Genomic DNA, 24,902 nt, shown 5'->3' with positions numbered 1-24,902 from the left:
CTGGGCTGGCAAACACCAACACCCAACAGCAAAAGCACTCTTCTGGCACATGCTGAGGCATGCAGGCTTACTCCAGGTCACTCACAGAGGCAGCCCTTGCGCCCACTCCTTTGGAGCAGTAGCACTCTGCACAGCACTGTCCTCTCTCAGGCTGCTGGGGTCAAGGACTGTCCCAATACCCATCAAAGGACAAGATCAATTGGTGTCACAGACCTGGCCTCTGCTCCAGTGCACATGTGAAGAGAAGAAGAGCCCCACGGTTTTCCTCTGCAAGAAAAAGTATTTTCAAGTCCCTGATTGACTAGCTAAAAAAAATGGTTAAATCAGTATCTGGCAGTGTTCACACACAGTTCTGTGATCCACTAAGGGCTCTTGATTTTTTCATCTCGTTTCTGTTAATTCCATTTCCTCTGTGTCTAATACACCGTACCTTCCTTTCCTGGAGCCTGTTCCCTTCATCATTATTACAGCTGATATAGGGGTACTGAGGTCAATCCAAATGAACTAGGGTACCACATCTACTCCCTAGGTAGCAACACAAAAGTTGTTTCTGGTACAAATGCTGACACAAGCATAATGTTTCAGGTATAGCAAAGATGAAAGGCATAGCAAGAAAACACTTAGAGGACATGAGAAAATGGAAGATTAGAGGATACTTCCCAGAGACAGGGAGGTAAATGAGCACTTCTTTTTCTATTTATATTTTGTTAGCCCTCTTTCCTCAGTTTATGGAATAATATTTGTCCATATTATGGTCCTTTTTTATTACCTAATTAATACTACATATGCTACATTAATCCACAATTGCTCTAAGAACATCTCATAGATACTAATCAGCATTCCCCTTGTGCTCCTAAAATTTTGTTTTGTGTTTAACCAGCTCCTTAGTTTAACCACTCCTAAGTGGACAGAGTAAGTTCCCCATCACTGCTCAAGTGACAACATCCTACAACTGAATAAGAATATACATGGTGATATCCAAACACAGCTATGCTTTTACTATGCAAATAATTACCAGTAAAGGGGACAAGCACAGCCCTTTTTCTGCAAAGCCTGAACAAATAAATGAACTTTGTGCAGGAATTCAGAAGAGACCTGAATGGAAATAAATTCTGAATTTAATCATTCATCTTGGAGTGACTGCTGAGCAGCTCTGCCATCCATTGTAAAGCCTTTCAGCTGTCATAATTACTACACAGTGTTAGGCCCATGAGCCTGTACAGCTCTAGTTTTGATGGTCATGTTCCTGGCTTGCACCATTCGACCGAATTTTCCCTAGTTCCAGTACATGGAGAAAGGCATAGAGGATTACTACACCATAGCACGTATGAATATCCTGTTCATATCCCAATTTGTACATCTTCCTTTTTTCTCTTTCCTCACAGCTAGCTGTGTTCAACACCCAGTAAGACACTTGCCTTTAGGATATTATCATGAACAAGCAAAGATTAGCTATGGAAACTGCATGCATGATAAGAACACTGTATAAATGAATATTATGCCAGCAACATTAACTTAATTATTTTGATAACATTAGAAAGGTTATTTCTCCACTTTTGAAGATACAAACTCTATATATTTTTAAAAGGCAAAACATACCCACAACCAGAAAGCTTTGGTCTGCTCTTCAATTGAGTATATAAAAGGTTTATGGATTTCATCAAAACTGGTTAGTTTATTGCCTAGACCACAGATTATTTTTCATAAAATTTCTTGTCATATCTGTGAGCCATTCTTGTAATGATGGATGAGACTAGTGCCTCAAAATCATCATTTTCTGTCAGCAGGGAAACCCAGTGAACCCTGTCAGATGTAATATCACCTTCTCCCCTGTAGCCTTATAATGTAAGGGCATAAACCATTCTCACAGAGGTATACAGGAGTCCAGGACCAAACCTACACTTAAATAAAGGATTTTTATTTGGGGGTAGAATATGAATTATACAGTTATTATAGGAGTTTTAAAGTTTTGCTTGGATAAGTTGAAATTTCTACTGAAGCATTGTACCAACCATACGCTTTGACATTCAAATCAAAGCTGGTGATTTTGGCCATACTAAGGAATGACATTTCTAGAAAGAGTGTCTGTCACTGTTAGTTTTATTTTCTCATAAAATGAGAACTATGGATCATGTGACTGTGTAAGTGTCAAGCAAAATCTGTGTTCAGTTTGCAAAGAAATGAAATTGTATGCCTTCTATAATTTCAGGCCAAATATTAGAGCTTAGCATGCCCTACAGTCAATTCTATACACAGAGTTAAATCACAGTTTATATATGTATGGCTGTTGAAACACATTTCTTTGCAGGTATAAAGACATGGAGCCCAAATATACATGAGATTGGAAAATCAACTATATGTAATCATTCTCTTCTGTAGAAGAATTAAAGATACTTACAATAATAGATTAGGCATCAACCACTGCCAAAGGTATCAACAACTTTTACTTTTACCATTTATCACTTAGAAAAATCTGCTTGCTGTTTCTGTATTCCTCTACATGATTTCAGAGAGAAAAATTACACATGCAGCTTCACTTTCATTTTTAACAGTTAATTGCTGCATAAATACCTAGCATAAAGAAAAGCACAGACATTTTATAAAACTAAAATGGTTCTGAAATACTTGGTTGACTCTTTATTTACATTTCTTATGCAGTAGATACATCTGAAAGACCTACTCTAAAGTGACTCTTTCTAAAGTACGGCAAAGTTAAATTTGCCTAGAGAGCACCTGAACCAGAAATTTAAACTCCTCATCATTTTGAAGGCAATAGAATTGACATTTATTGCTTTGCCATACCAAACTACAGCCCCACCTCTGGATAACTAAAGACTATATGGCAGATGGATGCTTTAAGAGTCTTCCCTGGAGCCTTCCAGTGCAAACCGTATTGTCTGTTTAGATGATAAACTCCTGGAAAGGCCTGGACCTGTACATTTTTCTGTGTTTTGTGCAGCTCTACTCTTTATGGTGTTTAAAATGATCATCAAAATTTATCCATAGTTAAACTACCCTAAGGAAGCCAATGTTGCCTGCCTTGCAAGACCATGACCTCAAATGTGGCATAAACAATATTTGCTCCCCATTATTTATAGTGCCTACTATGGCTCCCCAGGAAGCCAGGCGTATAATGCCTAAATTCATAGGTCATTCAGGGGAGATAAGTACCAACTTTATTGGACTGTGAATGAGGCCACTGATATGTAACACCTCCAATGACTGTACGTTGATGAGATAGATAGATAGATAGATAGATAGATAGATAGATCTCATCATCAAACATCAGCAAACCCAGTAGTGCTTAATGTCCCTCAATGTGCTCTTTCCATTCCAGTTATCACCCCTCTTGGTGTACCTGTAGAAAAGCTGTATCATGTCATACAAAGCTCAGCTCTTTCAATGTTAAAAACCAAGGTAGAGTAATGCATCATGAATTATCAAATGGCCACACAGTAATGTGATTTTCCCTGTCTACTGCTACCACAGTAACTGAAGTAATAGTGACTTCTCCAGTGGGGGGAAAAAAAAAGATATCACACAAAAAAAACCCTGAAAAATATCTAGGTCATTGCTGGCTAAAAGATTAAGTTTATTTTCAGTATGTCAGTCTTGCTTTTTACTTAATATGTCAATATGAAAGGACATTAATGACACAGAGCCATTGTACATATCTAGCCACGTGTTCCTGTGGGCAGTGCACGAACAAATTGCATGGTCAGTTTTATAACACTCCAGGCACCGATTTATAACTAAGCCATAAGACTTTATTGTAAGTTGATGGATATTTTTTGAAAGGTGAATGGCATAGGTAAGTTTCACCTTTTGCTAAATGTATATAGTTCCTGTTCTTTTCTATTTATACTTACATAATATGACTTTCAAATAATTTCAACTGGGAAGCGGCAAATTAACCTTGCCTTCTAACTGGCTGGAGTAAATAATTCATCTGTAAAGCTTTCCTTGGGCAAGGGCCTTCCCATTAGTGGTTAAAAGGACATGGAAGCACAGAAAAAAACAAATCCAAAGAGGGAAAAGAAGGGCAAAGAGGCTTGCCCAAGGAGATACACATATGTACTGTACTGCCTGTTAGGACACTAAATTCCTGGCAGGGCTCATGTTGGTATCTTTCTTTGTGCTTTCTGTAGCAGTAAATCTTATTTCCAATATTTAGAAATAATAATTGTGATAAAATCTGTGGACAAAATCTCCCAAGAAACCCAGCAGAAGTTGCCCTGCTGGTGTAGAATAATACTGTTTCACATATTGCAAGATACAGTTTAAATTATGAATTAATGTCACATATGAAAATAAAATTAATCTAATTCTCACCTGTACTGGGTTAGCATGGCAAGGTTTTGGTAGCAGGAGTGTTACAGGGGTGGCTTCTGTGAGAAGCTGCCAGAAGCTTCCCCCATATCCAACAGAGCCAGTGCCAGCCAGCTCCAAGATCAATCCAGTGCTGGCCAAGGTCAAGCACATAAGTGACAGTGGTAGTGCTTCTGGGGTAATATGGGGAAAATACTGCTGGGAAAGAGCAGTTGGAGAAAGGAGAATATGTGAGAGGAACAGCCCTGCAGACACTGAGGTCAGTGGAGAAGGAGTGGGAGGAGGTGCTCCAGGTGCCAGAACAGAGGTTCCCCTGCAGTCCATGGTGCAGACTATGGTGAGACAGCTGTGCCCCTGCAGCCCATGGAGGTCCACGGTGGAGCAGAGATCCACCTGCAGCCTGTAGGGGACCCCACACTGGAGCAGACCTCCACTTGAGAAGGAAGGAGCAGCAGAGACAATGAGTGATGAACTGACTGCAGGCCCCATTCCTATTACCCTGCACTGCTGGGGGTAAGGAGGTAGAGAAAATCAGAAGTGAAGTTAAGCCTGGAAAGAGGAAGGGTTGGGGGGAAGATATTTTAAGATTTCATTGTATTTATATGGTACCCTTCTCTAATTTGATTGGAAATAATTTTATTTTTTTTTCCCCCAAGTCAAGTCTGTTTTGCCTGTAACAATAACTGGTGACTGATCTCTCCCTGTGCTTATCTCGATCCATGAGTCTTTCTCAGCTCAGCTGAGAAGGGGAGTGATAGAGCAGCTTTGGTGGGCACTTGGCATCCAGCCAGGTCAACCTACCACATCACTCCTGATTTCATTTACACACCCAGTAGTCTTTACACATGAAATACAGCAGCAGTTATTTCAATCAATACTGAATACCTAGAAAATCTATTTAAGAAAGTCTCTGCAATACCTAAAAGGCTTAACATATCTGTTTTAGTCAATCAAAAAACTAATAATCTCTGCTCTTCTGATTAGTAAAATTCACTCACATTACATTACACATATATACACTTGGACAAAAGAAATTTTCAGGTGAATAAGGGAGAATCTCTCTCCTGCTGCACTGAACAGTGAGTCATGAACACTTTCAACACTCCACCTTCAGTTGTTTTATCTCTTTTTCAAAAAGGAAATCATTTCAGCCCAGAACTTAAACAGATGTTTAATACCCTCCTAGTTTGCTCCAATACAGCCAGAAAAACAACTATTTACTCTGTGTCATGTTTGAGTTCCATAATATTCATGTTCTAGAAAAGGATAATAAGCTTCTAAACACTTTCCAATAAATGTAACTATAATTTTAGGCCTTCCTCAACAGGAATATTCTACGAGCTCCAGACATGTCAACCAAAATTTCATATTAAATTTTAATAATTTAAATCTACTGGACAAACACAGAGTATTTCAGGTTGACAGTGCGTCCTCTTTCCCAGCAACATTAACAGGTCAACACAGAAACTTCAAAGGCTATCTTGCAATTCTCTATCATAAGCTCTATATTCTCAGCCTTAAAATACGATGCCAAAACTGCTTTAAACAATGAGGATTCTCCAGGATCAGCCAGGAATGTCAGCTTGTCTCTGGAATGAAGGAAGTGTGTGGAGTCAGCTGGGAGCAGGAAAAAAACAATATAAGTGGAAAAAGGGTAGAGGCAGAGATGCCGATTTCAGCCAATGTTACAGTTCCCATAGGACCAGTTCAGCTGGCTTCAAAAATGAAACCGCTAGAACCCCCTGCCTTGTACAGAGGTCCAGTTCAGCTCCTGACTGTTTCCCAAGTCAAGCAAAGTATGTATCTGACACACATTTACATCTGTCTACTCAATGTATTAGCATGGAGAGGTCCACTCCAAACAATTTCTTAAAAAGAAGTATCAGACCTTACAACCACATTCCAAATTACTTCATGGAGTGTGACAAAATCAAAAGAAAAGGAGAGGAAACAGATGTGTGATGAAAGATGCTGTCACAGAGAACTGTCAGGATGCAAATGGGAAATTTTTTTCAATTCTTTTAACTAGCCTCAACTTTACAGTTCAAACGGAAGGGTCACCACATGCTATTGATACCAAGCAAAGCTCAGATTTCTAAAGAGCCATCTTCACATAAAGCACTTACTTAAACTATTACAGCTTCTTGAAAGATATTGAGAAATATAAGTACCTGTTGTCTCCACGAGAAGGATCCTTGGGTTTAGCATCACTATCATAAACAAAACGCTCTTGGGAGATGACTATGATGTTGTCTGTAGTTTCATTTCCCAAGATAGTGATAACAGGATAACCCATCTGTAGTGTCCATTGATCCATTACTTCTTGGATATTTACCGATTTTCCAACCCTTTTTAAAGCCTTGAAGGAAAAAGAAAAGTTTCAATACATTGAAGCAGTATCATCACCCAACACGTAAAATTTTTATTTTTTTTTTGGTGCTGGAGATCATAACTGGTTTTGGAGGTTGAAATAACCATCACATGTGTGTGCAGACACACACGGATGTTTACACCCAATACACACACTACATAACTGAACCAAAAGCCTCTGTACTTCTTAAAAATAAATATTGAGTAATCTTAACAGAGAGGAGAGTGACAGTCAGAAAATCATGTTTCCCACATCACTCAGGCACCTGCTTTACAGGATTTTAACAACAGCCACAGAAATACTGGGTGGCTGTCTCCAAAATATATTCCTGACCAGCTAAGTTTAAAAAAGTGTTAGTTGATCTAGGGCACCTCCAACAAGGCACATTTGAAGGGCTCTAAATTAACAGAGCTCTTCTGCTCTGAAAATCAAATGACTAGTTATTTGAAAATATTGTCCCTTATGTCCAAAGGGAGGCTGTGTATTCCAAGATATCCCCTGCTGCTTCATAAACTGCACCTGTCATAACACATGGAGGATTAATGTGTTCATATTTGATTCTACACGTCAATAAAAATGCTGGTTTACAAGTGGATTTTCAGCTGAAATACAAAGAGATACTACCAAGTCTCATGGGAGGTGAGACTTGGCATGAGGAGAATGACAGGCATCATTTGTTCTTCAGTTACGGAAATGTTCCTAGCTGTCAAACACAGTCCGAGATCACAGACCGAGCAACCTCTGATGAATACAAGCAGAAGATGTCTTCAGAACTGAAGCTGCAATTGGAACAAAGTGGCTGACAACAAACGCATTTACAGCTGAGGCAAACAGAATTAGCTGTAACAATAGATATGAGCATACAGTATAGCCATAGTGGTTACAGACCAAAATACAGTCTCATTTTTGTTCTACTTTATTAGCTGTGTATTCTGCAGTTCTTTCAAGACTACATACATCCCTCTGACCTTCCATCACCCAGAACTGTCCCAAAGGCTTTAACAGAGAAAAGCACCAGGTGAGAAGCAAAAAAGACTTTTGCAGTGGCATTCAGCTTCAGATTAAGACATAGATTTAAAAGCCTGACTGTGTATTACATGTCTCAACTCATTAGCAGTCAGTACAGACATAGGACTTGGTTCAGTTGCCCACATGTATGTGGTTAATGTCATTTGACCTTTACCTGCCACTTCAGAAGAGCACAGATTTCTCCATATATCATATAACATAATTTAACAATTATGTTAAATTGATTAGACACACCTTAATGTCTTGGACATCCTACTGCACCTATTCTGGCCCTAGTTGCCTATATTTGAGCAACTATTTCAAGTCCTTAGTCAACAGTCAGAAGTTCAGGCTCTTTATAAAATAATCATATAATGGCTGGTCAACTGAATTGCTCTCTATGCTGTGCTGACTCTATTGACTAGATTTCTGAGACTCCAGTTGTTCCTATTCACCAAGTATCAAATGACACGTCCTAAAATACTCAACGCATTCTTTCAGAACTGGTGTACCTACAATGGACATGCTTATATCATGTGGCAGCTGGTAGTCAGGCAGGATAAACTAAGGTAAACACTATTAGAAGTCTATGAATGGGCAACTTAAGACTCACTGAGAACAACTGGAGCTTGGACACCTAGCTTACATGTACACACCTGCTTGTCTAGATAAATGCAGATGTCTTGACCTCCAGCTGAAATCTAGCTTTGATGTCAATAGTTACAATTAGATTGCCATGTTCTATATGGCTTGGGCTGGTACTTATCCAAAGCTCCCTGACTGTACTCTGCATTGCCTTGTACTCTGTCTTTATTTCTGGAGAAGTCCCAGACCAGCTCAGATTAGCCCCATAGAGAAGAAATTCAGGCAGGCTTGGCTCACTTTATGAAACTTATACTCTTTCCTTATAAATCCCCAGACCAGGCTCTAGAAACACAAGCCAAGTCTTTTGCAGCTTATGGGCCTCAGCATGCTGCCACTGAAGTCAATGACAGCAGATTCCATGAAGAAGTATCTTTCACTACACACCAGTGACATAGCACATGCAAAAAAATATATTCTAACATAACAAAGAATAGAAATGCTGCAAAAAACCATATTTTAATATTGCTACTAGGTTAACTCAAATGGAATTTCTTGGCATCAATTTTTGTATTTATTCTGGGGTTTGAAGACCTCAATATGCACTATTCACTTCTAACCTCATCAAGAAAAATAGCACAGTAAATTCCTGCTTATCCCTTAGTGCAATAGATAAAAGCATTTTACCTTTGACAATGTGTTCCAGAGATCATTTCTGGCTGCATTGCCATACTTGTGAATGGTTAAATAGTCCTACAGAAATAAAATAAAAATACAAAGCAGTATTACTGTACACAAGCCAAACAGCTAGAGCTGTGAATCACTGCTATTAGAAGTTAAATCACATCAATGCTTGCATTTGTTAGAAATCTAGAAATATACAATATGTTCATCCTAAGGGAATAAATAAACAGTTTCTTAAGCTAGTTTGCAATGCAAAAATTGTTGCTAAAAATTTCATTTACAATATTCAATGTTCTTTTCTGTGTAGGTCAATCTATAAACTGAATATTTTGAATATCTATTTAAGATAGATGTCTAATCTTAGAAGGGATTCCTAGATAATTCTCAGCAATGAAAGGAAAAGCTGCTGAAACCCAGTTCCAATTGCCATTTTAGCAGGTCATTCTGCATCTAGTGTCAAAAATTTACTCACTCAGATGACTGTTGAATTCATTACAAAAGATTTAACTGAAAACAGCCTATCTATCTGAACTACAAACTCCTATCTAGGGAGATCCTGGCCCTTCAATGTCAAAATACACCATACTGGCAACTGGGGCTGTAACGGGTTATCACAAAGACTCACCATGACAAGGAGCAGTAGAGGACAGGTGACAGGAACCCAACTCAGTGATTGAGCACAGGTACCTACATGCATATTTTCACTCCATACATGACAGAATCTGAGGAGGGTATAAACTGAATGCTTGCACTTATTCCACCACAGTTTCAATAACTGAGGTCCATTCTTCCCCCATAACAACCAGTAAGATAATTCCTGATAAGCTTCCATCATATTAAAGTAACTTCCCAAATTAATAGTTTAATCATATGACCAGCTTAGGTCTAGGTCTTTCAGACATAAAACACTTCCTATTTTAAATGACTTCTCAAGAGACAACACTGTTTTTTCCTGCTATCCTATGTCCCTAGACAACAGCTCATGTAGTTACAGAAGTGAAATTTAGCAGTGATTATTTGAATAATATACATTTCAAGCATTTTAATTGGAAGAATTAAGTGCAAAAACACATCAGAGGTTGTAAATCAATTGGTTCTCCTGCATTTGAATTTCTACCATCTTCACTTTACAAACCCTAGAAGACAAACCCTAATTTACAGCACAATGATAAAACTGGGACAAATCTGCTGACTGTGCTTTGTGTGAAGTAAGATACTTTGGGAATAATTAGTATTTGGAAAACAAATTTTCTGATACACAAATTGTAGCACCTGTGACAGATTTAGCTTTTGTCAGCCAACTCATAGTAAGACAAGCAGCAACTCCCATTTAATCACAAACTAGGAAGGCTAAATGAGAACACCGACTCTGTAAATGCAGTGCTGAGTCTTAACAATGTCATGAGACTAACTCGGAAAAAAGACAGTATTATATAGTCTGCATCTATAGCACTCAGGGCTTCCATTTTGTCTAAAAATACAGAATCACTTAAGGCACAGTGAAATATTTAATAACTTCCAAAGCTAAAGAAGTTGAATTGCAAATTAGAAAGCTAAAATAGGAATAAACAAAAGTAGGACAAGGTAAATAAATAACAACAAATATACAATCCGCATTCTAAGCAGTACAAGAAAATGCTGCATATATTGTTCCTTCTGAGAGATGCTTTCAGAATTGTTACAGAGCAAAATAAAATGGGCGGAACACTTGAGGACTCCATGCTTACCAATCTACCATTGGACATTTTATTTGATTTTTGCATTTTGCTTTCAGGAAGACTGCAAAGAGACTAAATACTTCCGCCCTTTTCTTTTGGGTTTTGTTTAGTTCGTTTTTTTCCTCCCAATACACAGATTGGGAGGTTTAAATGTGGCTTGTCAGTCAGTTAAAAATTTATTATCCTCCAATCTAACATGTTTATCTCACAAAGGAAAACAAAAGGAATCCTAACCTTTACAATGAAATAAGAAAATACAATGAGAAACACAACATCCAAGTACAATCCTGGTACCATACAGGTAATCATCAATTTTTTCATTATTTTATGAAATAAAAATTGCATCAAGACCTTAAATATAGCATCACACTAGGACTGCTGTCAAAAGCATACTACACAAAAAACAGTCCTAAGTGACACAGGCTTTCAGTAATAAATCTACAATGCAATCCCAAATCTTAGTGCACTTTCTACAGGCACCAAAAGGCTTCTGAAGCAGGTCCCATGAAATATCCTCATATATCCTGTTTTCAACAATAACCAGTAGCAGGCACCTGGAAAGGGTATAAAACTGGAAAAGCATACAGTGGTACCCCCCTAGAATGCTCTTCCATCATCCAGCACTTCATGGCACAAGAAGTCCTGAGCAGATTAGTATCCTTGTATTCAATAGTTATCTTCCATGAATTTGGCTGGTTGCCTTCTGAACCTATATAAGTGTTTAGCATTTGCAACATCTTATGAAAAATCATTTCCCACTTTGGTGATCTGTTGTGTCAAGGTTCCTCTTTCAAACACCTGCCCGTCTGCTGGTTTTATCTGCTGCTTCCTAGTCCTGGCACTAAAAGACATAGTGCATTACTGTTCCCTACGTCACTCACCCCAAGCCATCCATGCTTTTACAGATCTGTATTGAATGTGTCTCCCTCAGAGAGCTTGGTTTTATACTGAACACTGCCAGATCCAACCACCTCCAGCTCTGCTGCAAAGTTCCACTTTGTTACCACCTCCCCAGCTGCTGACTCCAAAGATAGCTAGGGTTTCTATGATCCAGCATGAACTTTCATTACCAGATTATCAACCTCTCTTGAAGTATCTTCCATGGACAGCACTCAACTTAAAAAATAAGATAAAAGGCTTACATGTATCACCATCCAATACATATCAGGAAGTAGTAAAACAAGAGCCAAAGATGTGTACACACCCCACTTGTCCGTTCTAAGGATAGAACAAGCAGGAACCTAATGCATTTTTCCTCCTGGAGACCCATATCTAAGTCTTAAGTAGCTTGCAAAGAGGCAGAATGTACGCTCTCATTCACAGTAATTCTCCAGGGCAGGAGTATTAACCACCCCTTTGCCCGCACATTCAATAGAAAAACCAAAGCAAATAGAAGAGAGATGCAAGCCACAGAACAGAAAAGGAGAATGACATTGAAAACACAGCTGTCTGAATCTCAGCTGCGCTCAGCACAGCTCCAAAGGAGGCAAAGTGACTTAAAGCTACTTATTTATAAACACATATGCCCAAAACCATCTGGCTGCAAGGCTGCTTCCCATCATAAACTTGCAAGTCTATCACCCACAAAAGCTGCTCCATCAACTGGAGTATGCTGGAGCACGAAGATACACATTAGCCACCTTCCTTTCAGCTATAACCCTACAGTATGTGTAAGGACAAAAGATGGCATGAAAATCTTAACAATTCAAGATTAAAGAGTGCTCTTGTACAACTCTTCCTTTCTCCTTCACTGTAATGCTGCCCCTAAATTTCTTTTTTGTCATGGGGAAAGTAGAAAGACCCTAGTGCAGCATCACTCAACATGAAAATTAATCAAACACACACACAAAAATGATCATTTGGGTTTACGTTTCCAGTAAGCATCCACTTGTAATATTCTTCCTAATTTCCTGGCGTTAAAATATGAAGCCACTCTTTGCCAAAACAAGTACTGGAATACGATCCATTCACCTCTATCAATAAAAAATTTAATCAGACAATGCGGTTTTCTGACACATGTTTTAGCAATTTCTAACATCAAACAAAAAACCAAATAAATAAATAAATATCCTGAATCTGTCATACCATGAAAACTCAGTCCATTTACTGCACAACAAAAATATAAGTTTTTTTAAGAAATCCCAAAAGATTTAGATTGTAGTATAATATGTTGTCAAAGAATAATCTTAATACCCCCACAAAAAAAATTAATAGGCTCATTGCTTTTGAAATTATTACTTGAAATCTGAAGCAGATAAATTGAACAGTCATAAAAATATAGTCAAAAGTGCTAAAGAATTTTGAAAGATGTTTTAAGTAATGCTGTATTGATTAAGCTTGCAGGCCTTTCATTGTATTAGATTTTTTTAAGAAAAGGAGATTATTTAAAAGGAAAAAGTCTTTCATATGTTTGCAATATTAATTTGCAATATTAGCTAGGAATTGAGCCTCTTCATTTCAAAAAAATGAACCTCCCCACCATCCAAATATGATAATGCTCACAACCAATAAAAGGTAGTGACTGATAAATACCAAGAGGTTAAACAGCTGTAAAGGGGGAACAAGTCTCCAAACACGCATCTTACTTTCAGAGGAGAATTTAGATCTATAACCAGGAACTGAAATATCAATTCTAGGACCAAACTCCTTTCTCAGTTAATCTGTATAAAGTTGATTGGTTGGCTGAAGGAACAGCTCCTGTCCTGACTTTCATGAGTGGTGCTGAGATCTGCAACAGACGGGCATTGAATAACTTATTTTTTCTCCTAAAGGTAACTGGGAAATTCCACTATCTATATAAGTGAGGAAAAAGTAGCAAACTATTTTGGTCTCAAATTCTTGTGGCTATGTTCCTCCTTTCTCAGGACTCAGGAAACAGCAGACTTGCCTCTACTTTTCTTTTGTATATTTCATTTCTACTCCTCGGTACACATCTTCCTCCCTTCAGCCTACAATATGTTCTTATTGAATGGTTTTATACATGACTGCTGTATATCACTGAAGATTTAAAGCTACAAATAAAAGCATTTAGTTCAGGTGGAAACCAGGCTCTAAGGCTCCTGGTATCAAATCCAGTATGTTTGTTTTCCTAGAAATTTGTATACTTAAGCCACCACACACTGACAGATGCTGACTCACTGACTATAACATGTCATCTTTTTCCTCCCTTCCCTCACACTACTAACATCAAAGTTGCTATTGCATATTACCTTGACATTGCCTAGCATTCAAATAAAAAAGTTTGGGCAAGGGTCAGAGGGAGGAAAATACTGCATATGTTTGCAAAGGTGAGTGACAAACAAGGAAGAGTGAGAATCAATGGTAAAGTGCTACCAGCAAGCTACAAAGCAGTGAATATCCCCATAAGAGAGGAAGACTACTGAATAGAAAAGCTAAAATAGTCAAGTAGGTTTAACAGTATTTTTCAGCTGTACAACAGACTAACCCTTGAGAAACTGCCTTAAGGAAGAGAAGTGACCACCTTCCTGGCTGGGCAGTCAGGCAAGCAGCAGAGCAGGTAATATAAATAAAGAGTAGGTAAATTCACCTTATTGGTCATGGCAAACATTGTGTAAGGCAAATTAGATGGGGGTTAACTCTATTTGTGTCAAGAATTAATTTGTACCAGTGAGTCAAGCTGCACAGCTACCTCCAAACTGAAAAAACCACTTGTGATCAGACCACTTATCAAAGCACTGCTGCAATGCCAGCTAAGAAAAACCTTGGAAACAGATTTTTCTAGGTCAAGTAAGCCAAACAAGTGCTTTACTTTCTACATAGTTATAGTAAAAGTGCCCAAAACTGCTTCCAGGCAGTCTTGTAAAAACTGCCCACCTACAGAATACACTAGAGTCATAGAATATACTTCTGCCAGAGTTCTACCAGAGTATCAAAAATGTTGATATTCTTCCTATACTTCTACTGTTGCATTGAAATGTGTTCCTACTACAAAAAATTAAGTTATTCAGAAGCTAAGAATTTAACTAACTAGAAAAGCATTTCAACCTACAATAACAAAAAACAGCATCAAAATGATATTGAAACAGCAAGCACACAAGGAGTATAAAGTCACGCCTGCAGATAGTAAGCACAACTATGTAGATAGTCCTTACCTAGTACTAAAATTATCACATCTGTTTTCTATACAGACACAGCACCAAATACAGTCCTGTATCTTCCCAGAGCTACAGTTTGATGATATTTCAGTGGTACAGCCAGACCAAGTACTTTCCACAACCTCTGATGCTCCTTGGCCCCATCCCCCTGTTTGTGATGCTACTTTGCAAACTAGATCTCTAAAATGGCCTGTATAGGAAGTAAAGCTAATGTTCTGCACTAAGGACACTTTTCCTTCCTTTACCAAGGAGGACTACAAACTCTTTCACTGGTATAAATGAAGTGGTGCTGGGTGGCCATGCATGGATGTGAATGAGCAGCTGGAGGCAGCACTGAGGAAAACAGAATGGTGGTTTCCTAAGCCAGTGTCCAGTTCAAGTATGGGCCAAGAATTATGAAGAGACTAGACAGAAAGATACACAGTGGTGACTTCAGAAGACAGCTAAGATATCAATGTATCACATTTAAGGGAAACAAAAATTTTATTTCAAAGTGCATTTTTCTAAAAGTGATGCATGAATGTTCTTTTCAAATGTTTAAGTAATGGTTGATGGTGTTGTTTCTCATCAATAAGCTAATTTTCACAATGAATTAGTTAACCTTCATTAAAACTTATGTGTGGATGCTGCATTCAGAATTGAAGTATACTAAACTCAGAAACTTCAAGTCACAATGACACACTATCAGGAATCAAAGAAAGAGAAATGACATTTAACTTCTGTTTTGAAAGTGCCCACATGGGGCTACAATGATGTTTAACTAAACCAATTACAATTCCTACCTTCTTCTGCTTTGAATGAACTTTTGTGTAACCCTGTTTAAAATGTCCCCTACCAGGAACTTCTTAGCTAACTTCTAGTTCAAACTCACAAATAGGTAAAAAGAACTTAAAAAAAAGCCTGAGAGGTGTAAAACATACTTCAGTCGTCATGCAAGAATTCACTTCATCTGTGTTTTGCCTTCTCTTGGGGCTACTATCTCAGTCGACACTCAAAATACTAGGGAAGGAATTCAGTGGAATCCTATCACTGCACACCAGCTGAAATTCCAGCCCTTCATTTTCAAAAAGTATATTTAGACTTTTTTCACACACAACAGTGATATAATGCTCACAATCAGCAGCAACTGGAAAATATCCACTGTCAACATGTCATATCTGCAATTAAATCATTATATCCAAACAGCAAGCTAAAACTACTAATCAGGAAGAGTGAACCTGGAATCACACATAGAAATAAATCTTAATTTTCTCTGGAGCCAATGATGCTGAATGGGCCACATAATTATAGTATTTTACTTTGTCCTTTTTCCTTTGTAATTCATGATACTCCCATTTGCTATAAAAATAATAAGATCAGCAGAACTGAAATTTCTGGCATTATATGGGTGAATGAGATTTTTAACATTGATTTCATTGGGAGAAGAAACAGGGAAATGTTGAGAGTATCTCATCCATGGTATTGTATAGTATAATATTCATTTAGAGGATCCAGAGAGGATCTGTGCCCTGTTCCATCCACAGTGAGAAACTAGTAAGAGAAAGGAGGCAAGAGTCATCATTAAATCAATGGGATTGTTTTCTTTGCTCTACCCACTTCTTGTTGATAAGAGACCAGTACTGTAAATCAGAAGTAAGCCAACTAAATCAACATGGCTCTGTCATTTTAATTCCAATTTGAAGAAAACTTCAAATGACTGTAAGGAACTCAATTTTGCAATTAATAATCTTCTGCAGTGCAAATCAGTGAAACCAATCTGAATAGGATATCTAAAACAGATTCAAAATTTGTATTCAGGCAAATTTCCAGTTACTCTAAAATATATCCTGCTTTCCTGAGAATCCTTATTAAAATATCAGACATATTAAATTGAGAGGTTTGTTTCCCTTGTATAATTCAGCTTCACCTTATGGCTACTAACATGAAGAGGGAGGAGGTTCCATTTTGAAACATAGTAACAGCAGTTGAAGTCTGGTGGCAAAGCAGTTTGCAAGTGAAGTCTAAAGAGAACAATTAGAAGGACTGAATAGTCAGTGCATAGCAGAGTCTGATGGTATCTGCTGTGCAGTGAGACACCTGCTAGTATGTTAAGCTTGGCTGTAAAGAAAAATGTATTTGCTGTATTATTTGGTAATAGTACTAAACTACTGATCTAAGGACAAATCTTACAGAAATAAAGCACCCTCTGAAATTAAACTGCATATATTTGACTGAATTTGTAAATTCATTTTAGTTCTGCCTTGTTTGGTTGTATAATACACTTCAACCTAAAAGCACACATTGCTCAATAAATATAGTCTTAGTGCACACAAAAAAATGATGGAATGTTTTCCAGAGACATTTGGATGGCACCTGCTAATTGTGACTATTTGGCTGCTCATTTCTCTGCATTAACTTGAACTATGCCCAGAGAAGTGGAAAGAGTGAAGCTCTGATTTTGCTTATAAGTTATCTGTTGTTGGTATCAAGTGAGTGAATGTTTCTCATGGTGCAAAAGACCTTCATACAATACAGTCCCTAGAGTTGCACTTTTTTTTTCCATTTTGCAAAATGAAGACACCTTAAAAATCATTAGCCCTAACATCTTGCTATATGCTACTGTGTCTACCTAGCTACACTAACTGAGCTTTAAATGTACATAGAGAAAGGAAAAGGAAGAGGAAGGGAAAGAGGAGAAGGGAGGAGGAGGAGGAAGAGAAAGAGAAGAAAAAGGAGGAGGAGAAAGTTTTCACAACGACATGTTTTGTCCATCAGGGATTCAGCTTTTTTTCTGAATGTCCTCTACTAGGCTAAACTGAAGTAGGTTTATTTCATTTCTGATGTGTATTATGTGTTAACTGGGAGTTCAATCCTGCAATACTTGTGCTGAAAACACTCACTGACTTCTGAAGAGCTAATGGAAATTCTGCATAAGAGGTGCAGTACTGCACACAAACTGTGTTACTTACAGTGCCCTATGAAGTCCACTGAGCTCATAGCAACAGCGGCAAGGTTGGCACTGAGGTCCTATCAGGAAAACATTTTCTTAAATAGCTGCTCAGCCTGCTGACATTATCTGAGGATTCATAACTATCATTCTTATTCTTAATAATTCCCATAATAAAAATGAAGGAGAAAATAGTCGTAACTGAATTTCACATGCAACAAAATAGAAGCTCACTGGAGGCACACTAAGTGAATACCTCTGTAGTATCTGTAATATGACTGATTCTAACATTGCCATAAAGGGCAATCCTGTTCTGAGAAAACAAACTTTGTTTATATGTAGTTTGTATACTAATTGTTTTTCTTTTTGTAAGAAGCTTTAGCAACACAATAATTTTATCCTAGCTGACGAACATCATGACTTCCTCCTAATGAAGGCAACGCCATCTGTAACCTTGCTCTGAACGCGGGCACTGGGGACACCACTGGCTTTGAGGTTCAGCAGCACCTACCATTACCACTCTTTATAACTCTCCCTGCTAGGACCTCCAATATGGCCAAAGTGTAGTTTGACCTGAAATCCTACTTTCAAAAAGTCCACCTCAGATTGAATTCTTCTCCAAAATTTCAGTCAATACCAGGCAGTACTGAAAAATATTACATTTTACCTTTTTTTGTCACTCTTTCCTTTGAAAAGCTCTGCTGTCCTCATTCACTGGAGCACAGCTCTAAATGTCAGAAGGAAAGTGATCTTGTTTCAGGAAAATGATTTTTCATAGCACTGATCCATTTTAGGCAACTCAGCAGCTACAAGAGTCCTTCTCTCTCTGCACCAACAGCTCAAACCTGCTTAAGCTCAGAGAGAAATCCTGGCCCTGAAGCAGAAAGCAAAGAGCCCATGTCTCCCTTCTCTTGGCAATCCCTGACAGTTCGGGAAGAAAATTGCCTGCTCCAAATGCTCCAGGAACACAAAGCAGAGCAGAAAGAATGGAAAGGAGTTAATGTAACCAAACAGGAATATTCTGCTAATGCATCATTTTAGAAAAAAGTTGCCTTTGCACAGCAGCTATGTTATATAGGGCAAAAACCACCAGCACTCATGATGGCTGCTCTAATGGTGGGTGCATTACATTCAGCCCTGTTGATGTTCGACTTCCAGTTAGATAATCGATAAACTGTAGAACTATAGATAAATCAAATACCTCAACTCTGTCTGTGGATTGGCTTCTTGCACACCAAGTAAAAAAATACATTTCAGGAAAACACTGTGGTCTGATTTCTAGCAGAGCTGGACCATGTGACTGAACCTGATGTGAGGTCTGTTCTGAATACCTGAAATGGTTTATAATACTAAATACTTTAACAGAACATCTTCTTGTGTTTCAAAATAGACATCTAAATTTCATGGATCTTTTTCTTTTACTCACATTTGTCCAATTTCCCCTCAAATGTACAGGCACTCCATTGTCATTGATTTGTTTAAAGCAACGTTAATTGAATTATCAACATTTTCTGGAGGTCCACCTTGGTGCCTCTGCAGGTTGAGCTGCAGCCACGCTGTGTGCTCACAGTTGACAATGAAGCCAGTGGAAGCTGTGCTTTGAACACATAAACTCTATGAGCTGCAACTCATAGAAATTTCTTACACAAGAGACTGACCTACTGTCTTTTACTGACCTGTGTAAGGTGGAAAAAGCTACAGCAATTCAGTCCATAACAGTGAATTCCTTTAACAAATGTTAACCAAAATCAAGAGTGATGTAAATTAGAAACAATAAGAAATGCTGAGGGGCCAGAAAAGGCGAAAAATGTTAAAAATCTCCTATGGCATGCAGTTTAGAAAACAGTGATGTCAGCTCCTATGAGATTTCCTATGACTTGTTATGTCCTGCTTTTAACGTGCTCAAGTTCTCAACAACTGTTCGTAGAAGTGAGACAGTTTAAAATATAAAGGGATCAGTGGCAACTAACTTAAGGACAGTTAATAACCAGAACATCCATGGTGATACTCTGATGTTCACTGAGGTCATACGCTCTGTCCTCTTCTAAACAAGAGGAGATGGGTGCAGAATCAACTGAAAAATACTTTATTCAACATCTAGTAAATGCACGAGCTGCGACACCAGAGGTACTCTAGCTGTAAAGATACTCCTGCCTGGTGGCAAAAGGTACATCCTCCCACTGAAAAAAGAAAGACTTCAGGTAGTTCCATGTGCACTGCTGATCTGAGGATAGCATCACAGCTCATTGCTTCACTGACCCTGATCCTAAGGTGCCTGATTTTTTGTTCACTTGTTTTTACAGATCTTTTATGTTTTTACAGAAAACTCTTGAAAGACATCTCTAATGATGTCTCTTAGAAACAGCACACAGCTAACTATTGTGAATTGGCAATAAAGATACAATAAACAGGTATGATAAAATGGGTACACTCTTTAATATACTCTGTAAAAAATAGATTCTTAAATAATACAGTGGAAATAGACGAATATAATTCATGTACCACTAGATTCTTGGACAGAAGCAGCAAACAACATGAAAAATAGCATATTAGAGCTTTCTTTTACACCTCAAAAGTTTCTGATAGGGTTTCACATAGACTATTCAAATTCACAATTCAAATAGAACACATACATGCACATTGTAGGTGTCTAAAACAGGAAATACTAAGCAGTATGGATGAAAGAAAGTCTAAATAGCCAACAATATGATAATAAAAAGTGACTGAAATCTGAACCTTGCTGTATTTAACAGCCTGCATGTCACACTTCCCCAGATAGCTCCTGAGAAAGGCTGACCAATTTGTTTCAATACGGTGGCCACTCTACAGCACCAAAAAAGACAGCATATATCCAAAGCACCGTATGGAAATTCTTCTTCCAAATGTACAATGTGGAGCCTGAAGTACAAAAGCAGTGAATTTATCACAGAAGCAGAGATTCCTACAGTAACTAATTCAAACTGCTGATGATGCACTAAATCAGAGTGAGTGATGAACACATACATAGCAGCAAGTGAAGTTCAAAAGGATACAGATCTATGTGATCAATGAGCTGCCACATAGCAAATGAAATGCAGTGTTGACAAACGTAGTAATAGAGATGAGTCTCCAAAATAATCAAACAAAATATAAGAACATTTGAATAAACTAGTGCAGAAATGTCTCATCACAGAACCGGAGGTGCCTCTTTAAACGCATCTAACCACCAGAACTTCAAATCACTGGTTCTTTTCTCTATATTTAATATGAAAAAAAACCAAACCACTTGAAGAAGTGCATAAAACAAAGCAGTAAAACCTTCCCAAAAGTGTAATACAGTGACACCAGTCATGTAAGCAACCATCTATTTCAAGAACACAGAATTGTAACAACAGAATACAGAAGAAAATCTCACACAAATCTAGTATCATATTGCACGTTACCACCATATTGCACGTTATGATGATCGCATGATAAGGCCAATCTATGGCTTCTTCCTCTATCAATCTGTGCAGCTCAGAAACATAATCAGAGCCAGTGGTGCTGACCAAGCCTCTTCATACTCTAAGCGCTGTCTCACCTGATTAATGGCATTTTGACTGAAAAGCAACGCTATTTTGTAAGAAGAGTACCAGCATTGTGATGTGCACTTCTTGAATTTTCCTGGAGCGTAAGAAACTGCACATCATGAAAGATGACAGAACTTTTAAAAATACAGGAAACACCTACTGTGAAAAGGAAAGATTTATTAGATATTTTCTACAAAAATAATAGCTGTGACTTTCTTGTGTGCAGGTGTTACCAGCTATGGCTACTACTGTCATTATTCAATTATTCATTACAGCCAATGTTCTCCTTTGGTTCTGTCTATGGAGTGCTATTAGGAAAACAGTGAGAATGTTCTGTCTGTTTCTTACTAAATCTTCTGTTTGAAAATGTCATATTCAAGACACCACGTCTTTGAAAGGCTTCCTGGAAATCATACCTTCACTAGAGTCTCTTGGCTGCAGCTTTACTGTGGAAATTCCACATTATAATCAAAAGGCTTTCCACAGTATATTTACCATTACAGGAACAGGCGAGTTATTCTTGACAGATATGAATGTCTCTAAAGACATCTATCTGTAAAACTGAGCATCTCTACCACAATTTTACTTTCTTGCAGACTTCTCGATAGAACAGTTTGCTGAACTGTTACGAATCATGTGCACATTCACACTTTTGCTTCAGATCATATGTTAAAAAATATTCACCAAAGAGCCCCATTCTCCTTCATCAACTTTTCTTTTTAACATGATTGTTTTCTGTGACTATAAGGGATTTTTCACCCCCAAGCTATCTCGATCTGCTTTTCAAAAAGTCCACCTACCAGGTGACAGCATGTGACTAGATTAAGAATAAAAGAGGAAGTGGACAAAAACGGTAGCAATCCTATTTACTTTTTGCTCTAAACCTTATCTTTTCCTCTCCTTAACCCAAAGATTACCACATCTGTTGAAGTTTCCCTTATATAAAAGCCCTAATTCTGTAGGTCTTAATAAGACGATGAATCATACCTTGATTTTGATGAAACCAGAAACAATGCATAGACAAATAAAGGGCTACTCATTTGGTTTATGCTAGTTTAATAAAATTACAAGATTATTGTTTTTTATCATCTTTTAAACACTTAAGGACATAGCTAATACACTAAAAAGAACTGAAACAATATTAATACTGACTGGAAATATAATACAGTGGAGAGGTAACAATATAGGAGGTTCCTAGAGTGTGTGGAAGATAACTTCCTGATAGAACTTGTGAGTAAGCCAACTGGAAAAGGTCCACTGCTGGATCTCTCATTTGTCAACAGAGAAAGACTGGCAGGTGATATGATAATTGGAGAACATCTTGGGCACAGTGATTATGAAATGATAGAGTTTTCAATTCTAGGAGAAGTAAGGAGAGGGGTCACTAGAACTGTCAACTGGCCTATTTACGACATTGGTTAAGAGATCCCCTTGGCAGGCAGTCCTGAAATATAAAAGAGTCCAGGAAAGAAAGAAATCTTCAAGGTGCCAGAGTAGTCCACCCCCATGTGCTGAAAGATGAGCCAGCAGGGAACACCACCAGCCTGGATGCACAGAGAGCTTTGTCTGCAGCTTGGATGAAAAAAGAGAGTTTATGACCTTTGGAAAAAGGGGCAAGCAACTCAGGAGGGCTACAAGGATGTTGTGAAGTTATGCTGGCAGAAAACTAGAAGGACCAAAGCCCAAGTAGAACTTAACCTAGCCACTTCTGTAAAATACAATAAAAAATGTTTATATAAATATAGAACAAAAGGATAGCTAAAGACAATCTCCATGCTTTGTGGGATATGGGGAAAAACATAGAGACAAAGAATAAGGAAAAGGTTGAGGTACTTAATGCCTTCTTTTACTCGGTCTTTCATAGTAAGACCAATTGTTCTTTGGGTACCCAGCCCCCTGAGCTGGAAGACAGGGAGGGAGAGCAGAATTGAAGCATCAGTTATCTAAGGGAAAATGGTCAGTTATCTGCTACACCTCTTAGATACACCCAAAGGTACTGAGGGAGCTGGCAGAAGTGCTTACCAAGCCACTTTCCATCACTTACCAGTAGTTCTGGTTAACCAGGGAGGTCCCAGACAACTGGAAGTTAGCAAATGTGACACCCATCTACAAGAAGGAGTGTAAGAAGAATACAGGGAATTACAGGCCTCTCAGTCTGACCTCTGATAGGGAAGGTCATGGGCCAGCTCATCTTGAGGGCTATCACACAGCATGTGCAGGACAATCATGGGATCAGGCCTCCCCAGCATGTGTGTACGAAAGGCAGGTCCTGTTTGACCAACCTGATCTTCTATGACTAGGTGACACACTTTGTGGAGGGAAAGGCTGTGCATTTTTTCTACCTGGACTTTAGTAAAGTCTTTGATACCATTTCCCACAGCATTCTCTCTGGGAAAACTGGCTTCAGAGGTATTTCAGAACTCAGTTACTCAGCAAGCCATTAAAATAATACAGGAAAAAGGAACCATCAAGTGCACTTTCACAGTATTTGTTATTTGAAGAGATTTATAAATAGTAGTAATACTTGATTTTGCAGCTATCCTCAAGAATGGCCATTTAGTCGAACACTAGAATTCCATGTTAAAACAGGATTCAAGGTAACACAATGCTAGATCCCAAGTGATGGTACCAAGCTAAAGAGCTAAAATGCCTAAACCAGTGCACAACAGAAAGGGTAAACTAGTCCTCCAGTTTCCCTTATCATTAGCAAAGCTATAGGCTCCCAACTGTACAGTGCAGGAACACTATTTTGTTAGGTTCACAAAATATAAATAATTAAATGATTGACAGATATTTCCAATTGTACAATTTTTAGCTTATGAAAAAGCTTATGAACTTTAGGTTTTATTTTGTTCAACTTGCAGACATACACATGGAAAATCTCTATCTGGATTTCAAACCATTTTTAGTTAAAATCATCATCTTCCTACTGAACTGATGCCAAGACTTTCACTAGTCAGATTTTAAGAGTTAGATTTTTCACAGACTTTCATTAGCAAACAGAAGAGTTTCTAATTAGAAGAGAATCAGTGAAAATAGAATTAATAGGAAACCATTCAAATCAAAAAACAGAGCTCCATTACAACTTTATAGTAATTATGATTAATCTCTGCATAGCTACTCTTTGATCTGAACTTTTTTTCTCAGTTTATTTCAGGAAAACTTGCACATTGTTATTTCTCAGGTAAACATAGAAAAAAACAGGAAAACAGGGTTTGAGATGTATGCACTAAAACTTTTCCTTCCCTGAGCGACACACTTCATTGGGAAAAAGTGCTATTGAATTCCTCTATGAATGGATCTGCGCAGTTAAAAGTTTCTGGCTGGAATATGGAGTTTGCTGGACTAAGGACAGAAGCCTTACTGGCTTAAATGAGATGAGAGTTTTACCCTTAACATACACAAGATTTTAGGAAGGATACTTTTGATTTAAAGACTCATCTGGATGAGAAACTTATCTAACTCATCTGACCTGGTGTTACAACTAAGAAAATGATCCAACTGGGTCCTGTGAGTAAGTTATGCCGCAAACCCTGGATGTCCTGTAAACCCTCCAAAAAGCTGTATTTCCCCAGCAAATTTCCTTTCATTGCTTTTTCATGGAACACACCTCTCTGACAT

At 38.1% G+C, this 24,902-nt stretch overlaps 1 protein-coding gene across 2 annotated transcripts in view; it reads right to left on the bottom strand.

Annotated features, from left to right (window-relative positions):
- Window positions 1-24,902, bottom strand: part of TRHDE (thyrotropin releasing hormone degrading enzyme) — a 215,319-nt gene that overhangs the window by 65,643 nt on the left and 124,774 nt on the right. For both annotated transcript variants that reach the window (XM_027679720.1, XM_027679721.1), the window contains 2 exons: window positions 8,978-9,043; window positions 6,501-6,688 (listed from right to left, as the gene is read on the bottom strand). In XM_027679720.1, coding sequence (XP_027535521.1) covers window positions 6,501-6,688; window positions 8,978-9,043 — 254 coding nt within the window. The remainder of the gene's footprint in view (window positions 1-6,500; window positions 6,689-8,977; window positions 9,044-24,902) is intronic.

This window comes from Neopelma chrysocephalum, unplaced genomic scaffold (genome assembly GCF_003984885.1).
Source record: "Neopelma chrysocephalum unplaced genomic scaffold, ASM398488v2 Primary Assembly neopelma1_59, whole genome shotgun sequence".
NCBI classification, from domain to species: domain Eukaryota; kingdom Metazoa; phylum Chordata; class Aves; order Passeriformes; family Pipridae; genus Neopelma; species Neopelma chrysocephalum.
The sequence above is the reverse complement of the archived record's forward strand: the minus strand, read 5'-3'. Positions and strand labels throughout refer to the sequence as shown.